This window comes from Lagenorhynchus albirostris, chromosome 10 (assembly GCF_949774975.1).
Source record: "Lagenorhynchus albirostris chromosome 10, mLagAlb1.1, whole genome shotgun sequence".
Taxonomy (NCBI): domain Eukaryota; kingdom Metazoa; phylum Chordata; class Mammalia; order Artiodactyla; family Delphinidae; genus Lagenorhynchus; species Lagenorhynchus albirostris.
In genome coordinates this window covers 78,899,744-78,916,204 of record NC_083104.1, presented here as the reverse complement: position 1 = coordinate 78,916,204, position 16,461 = coordinate 78,899,744, and the positions used below count along the sequence as shown (strand labels likewise).

At 57.1% G+C, this 16,461-nt stretch overlaps 1 protein-coding gene across 5 annotated transcripts in view; it reads left to right on the top strand.

Annotated features, from left to right (window-relative positions):
* Window positions 1-15,695, top strand: part of TRAM2 (translocation associated membrane protein 2) — a 70,071-nt gene extending 54,376 nt beyond the window's left edge. Inside the window, exons 3-12 of one of the 5 annotated variants that reach the window (XM_060163087.1) lie at window positions 2,415-2,524; window positions 3,004-3,120; window positions 8,513-8,571; window positions 9,719-9,794; window positions 10,341-10,411; window positions 12,953-13,057; window positions 13,254-13,397; window positions 14,161-14,324; window positions 14,764-14,859; window positions 15,438-15,695. In XM_060163087.1, the coding sequence (XP_060019070.1) occupies window positions 2,415-2,524; window positions 3,004-3,120; window positions 8,513-8,571; window positions 9,719-9,794; window positions 10,341-10,411; window positions 12,953-13,057; window positions 13,254-13,397; window positions 14,161-14,324; window positions 14,764-14,840 (923 nt within the window). In that variant the 3' untranslated portion in view covers window positions 14,841-14,859; window positions 15,438-15,695. Of the gene's footprint in view, window positions 1-2,414; window positions 2,525-3,003; window positions 3,121-8,512; window positions 8,572-9,718; window positions 9,804-10,340; window positions 10,412-12,952; window positions 13,058-13,253; window positions 13,398-14,160; window positions 14,325-14,763; window positions 14,860-15,437 lie in introns of all 5 variants that reach the window. The other 4 variants (XM_060163088.1, XM_060163085.1, XM_060163089.1 and 1 more) reach the window with 4 other exon arrangements.
* Window positions 15,696-16,461: the final 766 nt, after the last annotated feature.

Below are 16,461 nucleotides of genomic sequence, written 5' to 3'. Positions count from 1 at the left end.
TCAATAATTAGCCCAGTGGCTCTCACAGAGTAGGGTCTTTGTGGAAGGTAGGAGGGAGAGGAAAAGGGAAAGCTTGTCTGATCTCAAAGTTCATGCGCTCCATGTCTTTACTGCCCCCTCCCACCCCACCCCCACCCCCCGACCACCAGTGCATTCTCCCAGTCCAGGGTGGCGGGGTCATGGGTTGACTCCCAGAGTGATCCAATCAGCTCTGCTTCGCTCTGCAGCCGCCCTGAAACTCACCCACCCTGGCCTGCCTTCTGGTAAACGCATCCCAGCAAAGAGAGATGACTCGTGTGTGACTCAGCACGAAGGCAGCACAGCTGGAAAGGGGGCCAATGTGTCTGCTTGGGGGAGGGCGGGCCACAGAGCACCAGGGATCCAGGCCTGCCAACTGGAACGAAGGCACGAATCCTCCTCTGTCCGCGGAAAGAGAGGCTGTAGTAGCAGAGCTTTACAAAACTTAGATACCTGGGATTCCATCTAATTTATTACTACTAAATAATATTTTATTAAACTACTATTTAGTGCATGCCTACCATGGTTATAGGCACTGATAAGTATCTTGCATACAGATTATCTCGTTTAATCCTCACAATAGCCCAACAACAACAAAAATAATAGCAAATACATGTATAGCGCTTACTATGCTCCAGATACTATTCTAAGTAAGCACTTTGCACTTCTGAAGTCACCTCATTCTCACAGTAACCCTGCAGTACAGGAACTGCTGTTATCCTTATTTTACAGATGAGGAATCTGAGGCACAGAAAGGTCAGAGGTGCTCCACAGTCACACAGGAAATAAATGACATTTTCTTTATCCATTTGTCTGTTGATGGACACTTAGGTTGCTTCCATGTCTTGGCTCTTGTAAATAGTGCTGCTGTGAACATTGGGATGCATGTATCTTTTTGAATTAAAGTTTTCATCTTTTTTTTTTTCTGGATAAAGAAGGAGTTTTATACACGCACACGCACACACAATGGAGTATCACTCAGCCATAAAAAAGAATGAAATAATGCCATTTGCAGCAACATGGATGGACCTAGAGATTATCATACTAAGTGAAGTAGGTCAGAGACAAATGTGGTATCACTCATGTGGAATCTAAAAAATAATACAATAAATCTGTTTACAAAACAGAAACAGATAGACATAGAAAACAAGCTTATAGTTAGTTACCAGAGGGGAAGGTGGTGGGAGGGATAAATTAGGAGTATGGGATTAATAGATGCACACGACTATATATAAAATAGACAAGCAACAATAGCATTTAATGGCTAGCACAGGGGACTATATTCAATATCTTGTAATAACCTATAATGGAACATAACCTAAAAAATATATATAGCTGAACCATTTTGCTGTACACCTGTAACTGACACAATATTATAAATCAACTGTACTTCAATTTTTTTGACAAAGAGGGAGGTGTGGGTTCCCTGGTGGCCTAGTGGTTACGATTCCGGGCTTTCACCCTGGGTTCAATCTCTGGTCCAGTAACTGAGATCCCACAAGCTGCGTGGTTTGGCAAAAAAAAAAAAAAATCATCAATATCAAAAAAATAAAAACAAAGAGGGAGGAAATAAATGGCAGAGCTTTGATACAAGCTCAGGTTTCTGAGTCCACACTCTTTTTTTTTTTTTTTTTTTTTTTGGCTGCGTTGGGTCTTCATTGCTGCGCACTTTCTCTACTTGTGGAGAGCAGGGGCTACTCTTTGTTGTGGTGCGTGGGCTTCTCATTGCGGTGGCTTCTCTTTGCTGCAGAGCACGGGCTCTCAGTGCGCAGGCTTCGGTAGTTGTGGCTCGTGGGCTCTAGAGCACAGGCTCTGTAGCTGTGGCACACGGGCTTAGTTAGTCCGCGGCATGTGGGATCATCCTGGACCAGGGATCAAACCCATGTCCCCTGCATTGGCAGGCGGATTCTTAACCACTGTGCCACCAGGGAAGTCCTGAGTCCACACTCTTAACCCTGCATCATGCTTCCTCGATGAAGTATAACTGCAATCCCATTTTTACAGGGAAGGCGATTACGGCTTAGAGAGGTTGGTCACTTTTCTATAGTCACACAGCCAGGGAATGATGGAGGTTGGTGGTCTCCAATGGGCGGAAAAGCCCATTGTCATTGTGCTAATGAGGCCCTGGCTGCAGCCACTGTGCCTTCCTGCCCAGATCAGGAGACATCGTCATGATATGCCGTGTGCTGGCTTCTCCTTTCCCCTCTGCACTGGTGCTCCCAAGGGCCAAGTCCAGAGGGTGGGTGGGGTTCTCGGGAAGAACATCCTCTAAGTCTGGGGTTACAGCCAAAGGGAAGCATTTGATAGCACATTCTGCTCCAGATCTCCTTTCAGTTTTGGGTCCCAGAGCACTTCCTCACCCAGGCATGCTGACGTGGCTCTCGTTGCCTCCACAGATGGCGAGACGGTGCACTACCACTACGGGCCGAAGGACCTGGTCACAGTCTTGTTCTACATCTTCATCACCATCATCCTGCATGCTGTGGTGCAGGAGTACATTTTAGACGTGAGTGACGTGTCTGGATTCCGAGATGGGAAGCTGGGGGGGTTCGGCGGGTGGAGCGGCTGCAGCTGTGAGGCTTCCGCTTTGTTTGGAGGCCCTGGTTGGTCCTACAGCAACTGGATCTCCTGCACCACAGTTTGGTCTGCGTCCCCCTCAAAGCCTTCGTAGCACGTGGGACCACAGTGTTTATTACACGGGAGGGAGCTGCCTGACGTATGACGACACGGTGTCCTCAGGGGTCAAACACAGCAACCCTTGGGGGATGTTTTCTTTACATCTCAGCTAAAGACATTCATCTCGCCGCTTTCTCAAAATGCTTGCCTTAAACTAAACACTATATGCACACACGAGGCTTCCATGAAATAACCTGGATGAGGCTGGCTTCAAACTTCAGCCCTTTCGTGGGGAGAAAACAGGAGTTTGGAACCTGCCGTTGCCTATACACGCATATGTTAAGATGCAGGGTTCTCTTTATTCTTTAGAAAATCAGCAAACGGCTTCATCTCTCCAAGGTCAAGCACAGCAAGTTCAACGAATCTGGACAGCTGGTCGTCTTTCACCTCAGCTCGGTGATCTGGTGCTTCTATGTGGTGGTGACGGTGAGTGGTCCTAGGGGCTGCTGATGGCTGGGGCCCGGGCTGCCATGTTAGCACCGTGAGAGAGGAGTCAGTGGTTTAGATGCTATTTAATAGCTGGGGAGCGTCCTCTGGTCCAGAAGTAAACACTTGTTGTCGTTATGATGTGATGTCACGGTGATGACAGCGTGACAGCGGAACACATAGCTCTGTGTTCCGTCCTGGGCCCTCGTACGGTGCTGTCCCCTGAGCTGAGTTTTATGTTCATTCCGGTACCTGTGTTATGGATTGAAGAAATCCAAGCTCAGATTTCGCAGTGGCCCCATGGTCAGTGGCTCTGAAGTGGCCAGGCCTTGGACTTGAGGGTCTGGTTCTGTTGCACCACACTGGCCTGCCGAGGCTCGGCCAGCATCCCCCTGCGTGCACGTCAGGTCCTGTCAGAGTCAGTGCTGTTTCTACGAATGCCTGGAGGACCAGACAGTTGACTCACCTCCCCTTTTGCACAAGAATACTCTTATTTCAAGCAACCTTTGATACAGCAAAATTCCTTCGTACAAAGGAATGTGGACAGCCCTTCAGGGTCCTTTGTAACAAGCCTGTCGTCCTAGGAAGTGTTTAATCCCCTCCATCCCCCCCAACCTGGAGCACCTCCTGTCTGTAACCGGGTCTCTTCCTCAGGAGCTAGAATTGTCCTGTGAGAAATCCAGGGCCAGGGCTTGGAAAATTCAGCAACCCTGTGACCTCCTAGAAGCTTCCTTCCCTGCCTCCCCTGACCTCTCACCCCCTTCCCCTTCCTTAGCAACAGTGATGAGCTTTCCCGTCTTCAAGACCAACCTATCTGCGAGCTGAACGCTGAATCCATATTCTCAAAGCGGGACTCAGCATGCCCTTTTGTATATTACCTTTATTTCTATTATCATTTAATCACAGAACAATAGGAATTTTAAATGCAGGGCCCAAGGCCTCTGTGCTGTGGAGCAGGCCTGCCACATTATACTCCCCCTGGGGCAGACTTTGTGTGTGGTGTGTGTGAGTAGCGCCCCCTACCTTTGTGCAGCACACGTACGGCCCCGGGAAGTCTAGGTACGGCTGGGCTCAGGCCTCTCCCAGCCACTGGGTGTTTGGTTTACGCGGCCTCTGGAGACCCCGAGCTGCCTTGAAGCAGAACAGCCCTCGGGTCCCACGGACATTTAACTGCTCTTGCAGGAGAAGCGTTGCCTCATCTCTGAATCACTTTTGCCCTTTCTGCCTCAACCCACCGTCCACCCCAGCTGTGACCCAGTTTCACCAGATTCGCAGGCCAACAGCCAAGGGACTTCCCCCCAGTTCCAGCGTGTGCAAGGCTCCCGGGCCGTCCAGGGCTTAGAAATGATGCTTGTTAGTCTGGAGCTGCCACGCTTTTCTGGGGACGTTTATAACAGGCCTTTACCACGGTGATAGCCAGGTCTCCACTCAGCATCTCCAGAAGGAGAATAGAGACCACGGGAGCCTGGAAAGTTCCAGTGACCCCAGGTCCTGATACATCGTGTGGCTCTCAGACCTCACCTGCTCCCTCCAGGCCATTCTGCACGGAGTGAAGGTGACTGAAGAAGAGAGGGTCGTTTTGTAAAAGGAGTGAAAACAGCTAGTTTTTTAAATCCTGTGTTTCTGTTATGATGAGCTTGTTCTCGATTCTTCTTTCGCTCTCCGGTCAGTCCGTCGGCAGGTTCCCCCACCCACTGCCACCAGCACTTGGGGCGTCTGTCGCTGCTCTCTGCCTACACCTCTGCCCCCGGGCCCATGGGTCTCTCCAGGGGATGCTTGACAGTATGCTACCAGCATCTCGTGGGTCGAGGCCAGCGATGCAGCAGAATGTCCTGTAGTGCCCAGGACAGTCCCCACAGCAAAGACAGTCTGGCCCCAGGTGTCACTAGTGCCACGGTCAGGAGGCCCCGAGCTGCATCTCTTGCTGGACCACTTCTGGAAGGAGGCCATTTCCACTCCTGTGTCCGCTCACCCCAATGCATCGTCTGCCCAGCCAGACAGATCTTTTTAGAACGTAAACCAGATCACGCATCCCCTGTCTCAAATCCCCTGTCGCGCTCGTGCTGAAGTGGGTCTCCCTCCTCTCTCCCTCCTCACTCCTGTGCTCTGGGTGCTGCTGGCCTTATCCGTCTGTCTCACTGGCCCCAGCCCCACTGTTCCTCTGACTCTCCTGGCTCTCCTGCCTCCTGCGCTTTGCAGGGGTGCTTCCTCTGCTGCAGTGCTCTGTCCCGTGACACCCCGTGCCATCCAGGTCTCCACCTACACGTAACCTCCGCAGAGAACTCCCCGCACACTTGCGTCTGCTGCACCACGCCTGTTGCTGTGGCGTTTTCTTGAGCTGTGTGTTCTCTGCTGCCTGCCTCTCCCTCATACTAGCCCCCGAGCTGCTGGGAGCAGGCACCGTGCTCACTGCTATCCCCCAAGCGCAGTTCCTGGTGCACACTAGGTGCTCGCTCAATATTGTCGTGAGAGGGAATAAGTCAACTGCGAATGCCTCTTCTTGTTCCAACCTTCAACAGTTTTTAAAGTAATGAATTGCTTGTTTTTATGAACATCATAGATGATCATTTAAAAAAAAATAAGCCATACATAAAAGTTTGAAAAAGAAAGTAAAAATTGACCCTAAATCCCTCCCCCCACGAAATAACCAGCTTGATCTTGGTGTTGAATTCAGACATTTCTCTCTGCATTGATCCAGGCAGGGTGATGGGGTCGTAGATGGGCCAACTGATAATTTAATAAGAATGTCGACCTCCTACCTTTAGTCTAGCTCTCAGCTACTGTTCATCGTTCAGGGGAAGCAAAACGCTCTACTGGGAAAGCAGGGTGGGAGGGTGCCTGGCTTCCCAGGGTGCCTCCCTTCACAGTTTAAACCTGCAGCCCAGCGCTCAGCGGGAGCGCCTCTGAGGCAGGGGCTCAGGTAAGGGCTGCCTTCTGACACACAGACTGCCTGCAGCAGAACCTCAGCAGCGGGTGTTCCTGAAGGACCACTGGGTCCAGGCAGCAGCTGGCTGTGTCAGGACTCGATGCTGCTGTCTCTTCCTGTGGTGCTTTTTGTTCGTCCACTGGAAAGGAAGACTGCAGGGGAGGGGGGGGGGTGCCAGCCCGCTGAGGCCTCCCTTGCTCCTGGGTGATTTGTAGAATCAGGAGAGAACAGAGGATCTTAAAGGCCGCCCCCCCAGACGGCAGGCCCACTGGCGGGTGGGATCTGGGGGCGAGCCCACACTCGGTGTGCTGTGCTGAGCTCCGAGGGGCCCCGGCCCAGCCTCCCTGGGCGGTTGCCTGGCCCGAGGTCTGGAAAAGACTGTTCTCAGTGAGTCATTCTTCCTCTGGCCGCCCTGCTCGCCTCCCTCCGCCCGGGACTGCCCCTCACAGGCCGGCAGCATTGTTCTGGGGCGTTTTCTCTGCTGGTTGGCTTCACAGTTCTGATTTCTTTGTCTCCTAAGTAAAGCGCCAAGCTGGGGAGGGTCCCTGTTTAAAATCACAGGATCGTCTGGGCTTTTTGAGCTCTTAGATTTCTGTCAGGGCTGCTTTTCTTGGCCAGTCTTTTTGGCGGAAATTCTTCTCCCACTTCGATCCCAGAAGTACCATTTTCATCCTTAAATACATTGGTGTTTCCTCTAGGAAGGAATGGCCTCCCCACTTCGGTTTCCCTGGAAAGGGGGTAGGGAGGGCGGAAGGCCGTGAACCTGTGTGCCCGGGGCCGGCATCTGATGCAGGCGGCGTGTGGGGGGCAGAGAGGGGTGGCCCCAGTGTGGGTGCGGAAAAGCCCTCTCCTCCCACCCCCGCGTGCCCCAGAGCCTCCCACCTCTGCCGGACTCTGAGGGGGAGATGGAATGTGGCCGGGAGGGTCTGGTGGGGAGACCCTTTCCTTCAAACCTAAGTTACTGTGACTGCCCTGGGGCCTGCGCCTGATGGGACCCGTCTGTTGAGTCATTGTGCTAATGAGGCCCTGGTCGTATCTGAAATGTCCAGGGGCACTTAGGGACTCAGGGTCTGGGTGGGAGTATGACTGAGGCTCCAGTAGTCACCTGGAGGCTCCTCTGGCCACCTTGTTTTGGGAACTCCCTCCTTTCCCTGTTTCTAAAAGGAGGTCAGGCTGGCGTCACCTCCTCCGCCCTCTCTGAGCGTCGCATGGCGTCAGCCTCCTTTTGCTCGTGGTGGGCCGTTTCCTCGTTATGTTCTGTAATCTTGGATTATAAACTCATCTTTGGCAAGGTTGTGTGTGTGAGAACCCTGTACGTTCTCGGATGGAAGTACGTCCTGATGGCCTCACCGGCCCACAGATACTGTTAATACCCAGTTCTTAGCGTGAGGGCGCCTAGACACACAGGTGATGTCCGTTTGAGCTCCAAACCCACATGAAAGCGAATCTGAAGTTACAGATTTTCAGGGGGTCATATTTTTGTTTCCATCCTGAGCCCCGGGTGAGCAGACATGGTCCTCTTCTCCCTGCCTTGCTCGTCGGACCCTTCCTCGTCTCCCTTTTCTCTGGGGTGCTGGCCCTTTAAGGGTCTTCTGTTCCCACACAGGCGCGAAAGCTCTGGCCCTACAGCCTCACCCGCTCAGGCTTTTAGCTCCCTACCCTCTTGGGCCCTCGGGTTTTCCCTTTCTTATTGTGAGCTCAGCTTTGCATTGAAAAGAACATTTGTTAGACTGCATCCAGCATGTCCAGATGTTTTGTAACAGGAGGGTTTTCAGGTCACCTCCCCTACTCTGTAAGAGGACCTGGGCTAGATACTGGAGATGCAAGGAGGCGCCAGAAAAAGAAGCCAGAAAAGAAGGCACGAGCAGAGCCCTGGCGGCCGGCAGTGACGGTGCTGTGTGATAAGTGTCACACGTGAGGCCCGTTGGGGAGGCCTGGGGGTCCTGCCATACTTTTTATTTGTGGTGGTGTGAAAAGCCAAAGTAGGCTTTTCGTTTTTCCGGGGGACGGTGGCTCTGGAGTCCATTTGCTCATTCACTCTACAAGCATTTCCTGAGTGCCTGTGCGCCAGGCATAACACTCGACGCCGTCACGTAAACATGGACTGTCACATTTATTTCTAACAGTAACTCTGGAGGGTATTTTGATCCTCGTTTTACAGAGGAGCCAGCTGGAGCCCAGGGAGACCGACTCGCTCAGAGGACGCAGCTGATCAGTGTCAGACCCACAGTCAGACTCGGGTCCTCTGACCCCAGAGCAGGGCTCTTCCTCCTCCATCACGGCTCTCTTCCATAGTAAAGAGACGGGCCAACTGCCAGAGGGGTTCCACGTTCATGTTTCCTGTTCCTTCCTCATGCTGGCAGCTGGGGACTAGGTGCAACCCTGACCCTGACCCCTGACCCCCGGGCCCGCCCAGCAGGCCTCACGTTCACATTTCTAAACGCCGTCTCTTCCCGTCCACTACAGGAAGGATATTTAACAAACCCAAGGAGCCTCTGGGAAGACTATCCGCATGTGTACCTCCCGTGAGTATTGTCACCCTCGGTCCCCAGGGAGGAGCGGGCTGGTGCGCTGGCTTCTCGCCCCACAATGTGGGCAGAACACAGGCCGGCGAGCCCGAGGACCAGAGCGCCCCCGAGCCTGGCAGGGCCCAGTGTCGTGGAGGCAGACGTCTGGGAGCTGCTTCCTCCCCGTGTTCTTAATGGGCAATTCCTGAAATGACACGTCAACTGCAGGAGCCCGGGCACAGGGTCCTGTCTCTGCCCAGGCTGCCCTCACAGAGCACCGCAGGTGGCAGGGTTCCCAGGGGCTTATAAACAGCAGACATCCCTTCCTCACAGTTCTGGAGGCTGGCAGACCCAGTGTCTGGTGAGGCCGCTTCCTGCTTCATGGATGACATCTTCTGTGTCCTCACATGTGGAAGCAGAGAGGGGCCTCTTTCACAAGGGCACTAATCCCACTCTGGGGGGCTCCAGCCCCGTGACCTAATCACCTCCCAGAGGCCCCACGTCCCGGTACCATCACCGTAGGGGTTAGGATTTCAACGTGTGAATTTCGAGGGGGTGCAAACGTTGGGTCTGTAGCAGGTTCCTACAGCGCCTGGGAGGGGCGGGGAAGCAGAGCCTCTGCACGGAGCTTTCTGGGCTGCGCCCTCCTGGCACCTGCACACGTCTGCACACATCTCCCCTCAGGCCTCCACGGGAGGCAGTGCCCCTCCTCTCCTGCGCCGACAGGACACTGGGAGGGCAGAGCTGGGCCCACATCCCCCAGAGACCACGGCCCTTAGAACAGCAGCACTGGGGACTGAGCAGAGTTAGGTCCTCCTTCTGGTGCTGAGATCCCTTTATTCCTCAGCTCATTCCTGCCACCTGCCATCTCCTGCCCCGACAGCGCTCTGGATTCAGCCCCCTCCTCAGCCTTCCCTCCTCTGCTCTCTCTTCATCCTTCTTGTGTCTTTTCATGGACTTTCCATGTCCCTCCACGTGCATGGTCTTGTGTGTGGAGCAGTGTCCTGGGCTCGGGCGTGGAGCTCACCGTCCCCCCGCCCCTCCATTCCTCCCTCTCGGCCCAGCTCCTCACACCGCCTGGCCCTTGCCCCCACCCACCCTGTGCTTGGCGAGCACGTAGGGTCTTCTCTCCATCCCTCTGGGTGACTGGCCCCCTTGTCTCCAGCTTCCAGGTGAAGTTCTTCTACCTGTGCCAGCTGGCCTACTGGCTGCACGCACCTCCTGAGCTCTACTTCCAGAAGGTGCGGAAGGTGAGTACTGGCGGCCCCGCTGATGCTGCTGGCCCTCCCTCTGGCCGCCCACGTGTGGGGGGTGGACACGGGGGTGTGTTGGCGGGTTGAGTGAGATGCTGAGCCAGTGCCTGTTGGAATCTCCCTGATGACCTCCAGGAGGGGGGCTGCCTTGTCAGACTCCCACACGAGACATGTGGCTTTGGGGGGCCTGACTCATCTTCGGGGGAGCGGATGGAGAGTTCTTCGCCTTTCCTTCAGTTTTTTTTTTTTTTTTTTTTAAAGCTTCTCTTTGGCTGATTTCCTAAAGCCCTGTTCCCCAGTCCTGTTCCCCAGTCCCTGTCTCTTCCTTCTCAACCTAGTCCCGCCCCCGACCACTGAGTCGCCTTCAGACTTTGTGCAGCCAGGTGCGCGTGTCCCCGGTGGGACCTGGGGCTGTCTGGCAGCCCCGCTCCGCAGGCCTGCCATGTCCTTCTGCACTCCCCCTGTTCCTCTGCCTCCCCCTGCATCTCCAGTTAGGGCATGAGCACATGTCCTGTTTGCCTCTCTTGTCTGCAGGAGGAGATTCCCCGGCAGCTCCAGTACATCTGCCTGTACCTGGTCCATATTGCGGGCGCGTACCTCTTCAAGTGAGTGACACCCGGAGCGGGCCAGATCTCCCTGCCTTTTATGTCTGTGCCTCTCTCCACACAGTCACTTAATCAGGAGGCATTTCTTAGACACTTACTGTGTGCCGAGCACCATGCTAAGGCCTGGGAACACACAGATGGATAATGGAGGGTTCCTTTATGGTTACTGGATCATTCTCTGCCGAGCAGGAGAGACAGTTACAGACAAAGGTAAAGACGGTTAGTGGGATGAGCACTGTGCTACCGTAGGGACCACCTGCCGTGGGAACCCAGAGGAGCGACTGCCTCAACCCGAGACAGGGCCAGGGAAGGATCCCAGGGACGCGGGCCGTGAACCAGGGCTTTGCCGGTTGAGGGCAGCCTGAGCGGGGCTCCTGCCCCGTGCATCCAGCCGGCGGCGCTGTCAGAGCTCGTGGCCCCGGACTCCCCTTCCCTTCGATTTGTAATGAAGGGTAGAGTCGTCACGGCTTGGTTGTCCTCACGTCAGCAGAGTTGCTGTTGCCTTGAGTGTCTCTGTTGTGAAGAGAATCACTGCTGAGCAGGACCTGTCCTTCTAGTTTGGACTTTCCTTGGGCTTGGCTCTTGCGGTATAGGAGAGCACGCGCTGTATAACCTGCTCAGGTGCCCGGGGTCTCCTCGGTCCGCATGGCAAGCATCCCGTGAGAATGACTGACCCGGGGGACCGGAGCCGGGTCTGCTCTGTGGTCTCTGGAGGCCGAGAGCGGCGTCCGTGCCTGGCTGGGCCTCTGAGGGGCAGAGGCCGTGTGGGTGCAGCTCTGCTCTTGTGTCGCAGCCTCCTGTACGGGTGGGCGGGTGGGTGTGAGGAAGCCGTGCCGCGAGGATGGGGACGGAGAGGAGCAGGGCAGGGTCTGACCCTGTTTGGGCCGAGTTCTTGTTCTGGAAAGAGGCTAGAACAGAAGGCGGAGCAGCCGGTCCTTCGCAATCACGCTGGCCCGGCCCCAGCGAGGCCGGCCCGACTCAAGGTGCGGCCGCCTCTCTCCACTCCTTTTTTTTTTTTTTGCGGTCCACGGGCCTCTCACTGTTGTGGTCTCTCCCGTTGCGGAGCACCGGCTCCGGATGCACAGGCTCAGCGGCCACGGCTCACGGGCCCTGCCGCTCCGTGGCACGTGGGATCCTCCCGGACTGGGGCATGAACCCCTGTCCCCTGCATCGGCAAGCGGACTCTCAACCACTGCGCCACCAGGGAAGCCCCTCTCCACTCCTTTTAATCTAGTTTTCAGAAGTGAGTGAGTGTGGGGAAAGGAGAGACCCTCGGCTGCAGGATTTCCCAAGGAAGACAGACCTTTGAAGTGGCCAGCGATGCGGGGTCTTGTTTGGGGAGAGCTGGGCCCTGGGGGCCTTCACTCACCCGTGGGCCCAGCCCTGCTTCAGGAGGGGCAGTTCCATCTGGGTGAAGGCAGACAAGGCCCTGCTCTCCTGGGCTGTCTGTTCTAGTGGGGCCGGGGGGTGGACCATAAATAAGGAAATGAGAGTTTCCCCAGGTGGTTAAGTGTGAGGAGGAAAGTAACGCAGGGTGATGGGACGGCTGACTCGTCCACTTGGCCCCCTGTGGTGAGAAGAGCTCTCTGAGGAGGGGACTCGGGTAGAGAGAGGCGCAAGTGACAGAGCCAGGCAGGTGGATACCTGGGCGGAGCTGTGCAGGAGAGGGGACCACAGGGTCAGGGCCCTGAGGTGGGAGCAGAGCTGGGCGGTAAGGCTTGAGATGGTCAAGGGCAGGATCCTGCTGGCCACCTTCGGCTGTGTGGAGACATTGGGTTTTCACATCATTCTCTTGACCGTTTTCAGGATCCAGTGACTTTCCTGAATGACTCCATACTTCTTTGGTCCCCCTGGGTGGAATCACGGGGTCCCTCTTCAGCATGGCCCGTGGGTTTTCCACCCAGCCCCCCAGTATCTCCCTGACTTCCCAAGGCCCTGCCTGCTCAGCAGCACCTGTAACTTCACTGTGCAGCCTTCTTGCGTCTGTTTGAACCACAGCCGACCATCGGCAGCAGACTGCCTGGGAAAGTCAGTAAGAGCATCGTGACCGGAAGTGAGCAGGGGGCATGGGAATGGGGGCTCGTGTTTGAAGAGGTTGGTTCACTAGCACGTATTTTGATGTTGTGTTGAGTTTTGCTTCTTCGTATATCTCTTGGCTGTGAAGACTTGGATGACAAAAAAAAAAATCAGACTGTAGGAATCTCCTCCCGCCAATCCCTCATATTTCTACACGCAAAGCTCAGCAGTTTGTTCTGAGCACCTTTTCTGTGCGTGGTCCCGTGCCAGGTGATGAACACAGAGTGACAGGTGCTGCGAAGGCAGCCAGGGCCACAGTGGGAGCAGGAGGGGCGCTGGCCCAGACGGGACAGGTGACATATCGGTATTAGGGAAAGTTCGTGAAGGTGTGGCAGCAGATGTGAATCCTGAAGGATGAGGCGGGGCTCGCAGGGAGGGCGGGAGTGGGGAGAGGAGCCCAGGCCCCTTGCCCCCCGCTCTCGCGGTGCCTCGTGGGGACTGTGAGGCTTGTCTGTGTCTCCACAGTCTGAGCCGCCTGGGCCTGGTCCTGCTCCTGCTGCAGTACTCGACCGAGTTCCTCTTCCACACGGCTCGGCTCTGCTACTTTGCAGACGAGAACAACGAGAAGCTGTGAGTGATGTGGACGGGCTGAGGCCCGGCGAAGGGGAGGGCCCCGCGCTGGCGGTAGGCAGGGCCCTGGGGTTATTTTTTCCTGGAGCGTCTTACTCTGGATACCTCATCCCTCAAGCACCCTCCTCGGCCACCCTTGGACCCTCTCCCCGCTTGCTGCCTAAAGGCTGACGTACGTCCCCCGCTCCTCGGGCAGGTTTAACGCCTGGGCTGCTGCATTTGGAGTCACCCGCCTCTTCATCCTCACCCTCGCCGTGCTGGCCATTGGCTTTGGCCTCGCTCGCGTGGAAAACCAGGCCTTTGACCCCGAGAAAGGGAACTTCAACACGTTACTTTGCAGGTGAGTTGGGCAGGAGCCTCCCGAACTCAGCACAGCTTCTGCCGAAGGTCAGGAGGCCGCAGACCGCTGGGTCTCCCGCACCGTGATGTTTAGGGGGGGATCTCAGACATCTGGCCCGAGGGGAGAAGAGATGCCAGCCTCCTGCTTCCATCACATCCGTCTTCCCTCCCTGGCCCCGGTCCGTCAGGCCGCAGGCCTGGTGGTGGTGCCGCTGGGAGCTCCTCCCCTGGCCTGCGCCTCACTGGGGGTGCCGGGTTCACGTCCAGCCTCTCAGTTGGCTGTTACAACCACGCGTGGGCTCTTTACAGCGTGTTCTCAACAGTGTGGCCAGTGGCCTCGCACAGCGGCCAGGAGGGCAGCGAGGAGGCCATGGTCTCCATGACACCCGGGGCCCAGCAGGGGTCAGAGGTTTGTCCAGGTTGCTCAGCTTCTACGTGGCTCGCCGGGTGAGAAGCCGCACTTCTAGAATTATTTCTGCTGCATTGTAGTTCAGTTCACTTGAATCCTCCCGACGTACACGGGCCTTACGTGGGCCGTGCTCTGCGCTGTGGGTCCAGCAGGCATGGGGTGGTGTGACAGGAGCTGGACCCACATCTGTCACCTCCTCCCGCTGGTCCCTCCGCCCGCCCTGAGGCACTGGAGCGGAGCCCGGCACGGGCCACGCTCTTCCCGGAGGTGGTGGTGGGCCGGGCACCGCGGGGTCCTGGCCTGCCCCCTGCCCAGGGCACGTGCAGCCAGAGCCCACCGAGCCCTCTGCCCACAGGCTGTGCATGCTGCTCCTGGTGTGCGCCGCCCAGGCCTGGCTCATGTGGCGCTTCATCCACTCCCAGCTGCGGCACTGGCGCGAGCACTGGAGCGAGCAGAGCGCCAAGCGCAGAGTGCCCGCCGCGCCCAGGCTGGCAGCCAGGCTCATCAAGAGGGAGTCGGGTGAGTGCCAGGTCCGGGCGGGGCGGGGCGGGCGGAGACCCCCCCAGGGCCCTGGACCGGGCCTGCCCCTGCCCCGTCCCACCTCCTCCCAGGCCCCGGGCTCCTCGGCTCGTGCCAGGGCCTGACTGGCACGTGGCTGGGCGCACACGGCTTGTGGGTGGGGCTGGCCGACGCGGCGGGGGCCCTCGCGGCCGCGGTGGGCAGGGCGGCGGCTGGGTGGGGAGCTCTGGCTGGAAGCATGTCCACAGGGTGGCCTCGGGGACCCCATCAAGGGCGGCTGATGCTCTCTGGGTCCTCACCCGCCCCCATGCTCCGCATCTCGGCCTGGCCGTCTCCCAGGATGCTGGCTCTGCCTCTCTCTTCAGGGGTGGCCTGAGGGGACACAGTGCTTGGGGGGCAGCGTTCGGGAGACAGCCGCTTCTCCTCTGGCCCCCGCCAGGTCCTGGGGCGCTCGCTGCCAGCCCCGCGCTCTCTGTCCAGCCTGGGGGCCTGTCTGCACCAGGCTCTGTTTCCTGAGTCGCCGGCCTCTCTCCAGGTGTGGCCTGCTCGGCAAGGGCGCGTGCGCGGCTGCGTGTGACAAGGAGTCAGGCCCGGCTGGCGGTGGGGCGGGTACGGGGTGGGGGGGGCTGCAGCCAGGTGTGCCTGACTTTGAGCGAGCAAACGCGGTGTTTAGGGCAACAATGAAAAGCACACTTTTGCTGTCAGAGGAGCACCAGGTGAAGAGTAAGGCCTTGTCCCTGCAGCCTCTCTACCTCCTCCTGACTGTTCCGTGTCCTGGGACCTTTGCTGAAGGGGGCTGGTGCCCCGCAGGGGCCCGAGAGGAGCTGAGGCCTAGGCTCTGGCCCCACCTCAGGCCCGGGCGGGTGGCGGGTGGGCCTCTGCCTGTTCCCTGGTGGCTGTGTGTCATCCAGCCCCTCCCGCGGAAGGACAGTCGGAGACCACCCACCTCAAGTGAAGCAAGACCCTGGGGGGGGGGGGCAGGAGCCCCTGGGAGCCGCCTGCTGGTGCCCTTTGCTGTGGGGGCTGCAGCCTAGGTCCCCTCGGCTCATCCTGTGCGCAGCCTCCCGCCCCTTCCCCAGCGGAAACATTGCGTTTGTCTCCCTTCATTCCCAGGTTACCACGAAAACGGAGTGGTGAAAGCAGAGAACGGAACCTCCACACGGACTAAGAAACTCAAGTCTCCTTAGGGCCGAGGTGCTGAGAACAGGAATGCTCTCACGGGCCCAGCAGGGAGGCCCCCCTCCTGCTCCGATGCCCCATCTCACACAGTAGAAACCTGTCTTCACACAGGGCCTTTTCCTCTTCTTTACGTCTTGGCTTTCTCTTCTTTCTCTGTGAACCATTCTCAATAAAACCAAAAATCTTCCTCTTTCCCTCCCTCCAGCCACCTCACATCCTCACCTCTGTCCTGTGTCGGGTTTTCTAGAAGCCTGGCCTCTCACGGTTACCTTTCTGCTGGCCTCCTCTTTCTCTTCCTTCACAGCTGTTTCCTTCTCTTTTTACTTGTTAATTTACCTTACTGTGCAATTTTTCTGTGTCTGATTTTTACAACGAGAGGAGGCGAAGCCTGTAGTGCTGGCCGTCCCCCACCCAGATCCCCAGGACCTGTCCGGGTCGGCAGCCTCGTGCCGGGGAGCCTCCACCAGGGCCGGCGGCAGATCCCCGTGCGGATGGGCAGCAGGAGGGGAGACTGGCCCTCCTGGATCGTCGTCTCCTAGGTGCTGAGGAACTGACGAGAGTATGATTCCAGTCCTGCGCGCACCATCTTGAGGCCCCGCGGGGCCGCTGCTAGTTGGAAGCGCCAAGGCATTTGGCTTTGGGACATGATGACTCAGTCCAGAAGGATGGTGCTGTCTCGGGTCCCATGACTCGGGAGAGCTCACCAGTGGCCGGTCCTGGACACCAGCCCGCTCTCTCTGTCGGGGATGTGCTGAAGGAGGGTGAGTCTTCCCACTCTGCAGCAGCGGCAAAGCGACCAGAGCGGCGGGCCCTCCCGGAAAGTAACGCAGCAGAAACAATGGAGGCGCCAACCTAGCCTTTCTTCGGCAGGTCCAGCTGCATTGCTCTTCCCACTGTTCACCAGCGTCCAAAACCAAACCAAGCAGCAGTTAACAAAGCAGCCTGGCCGGGGACGTGC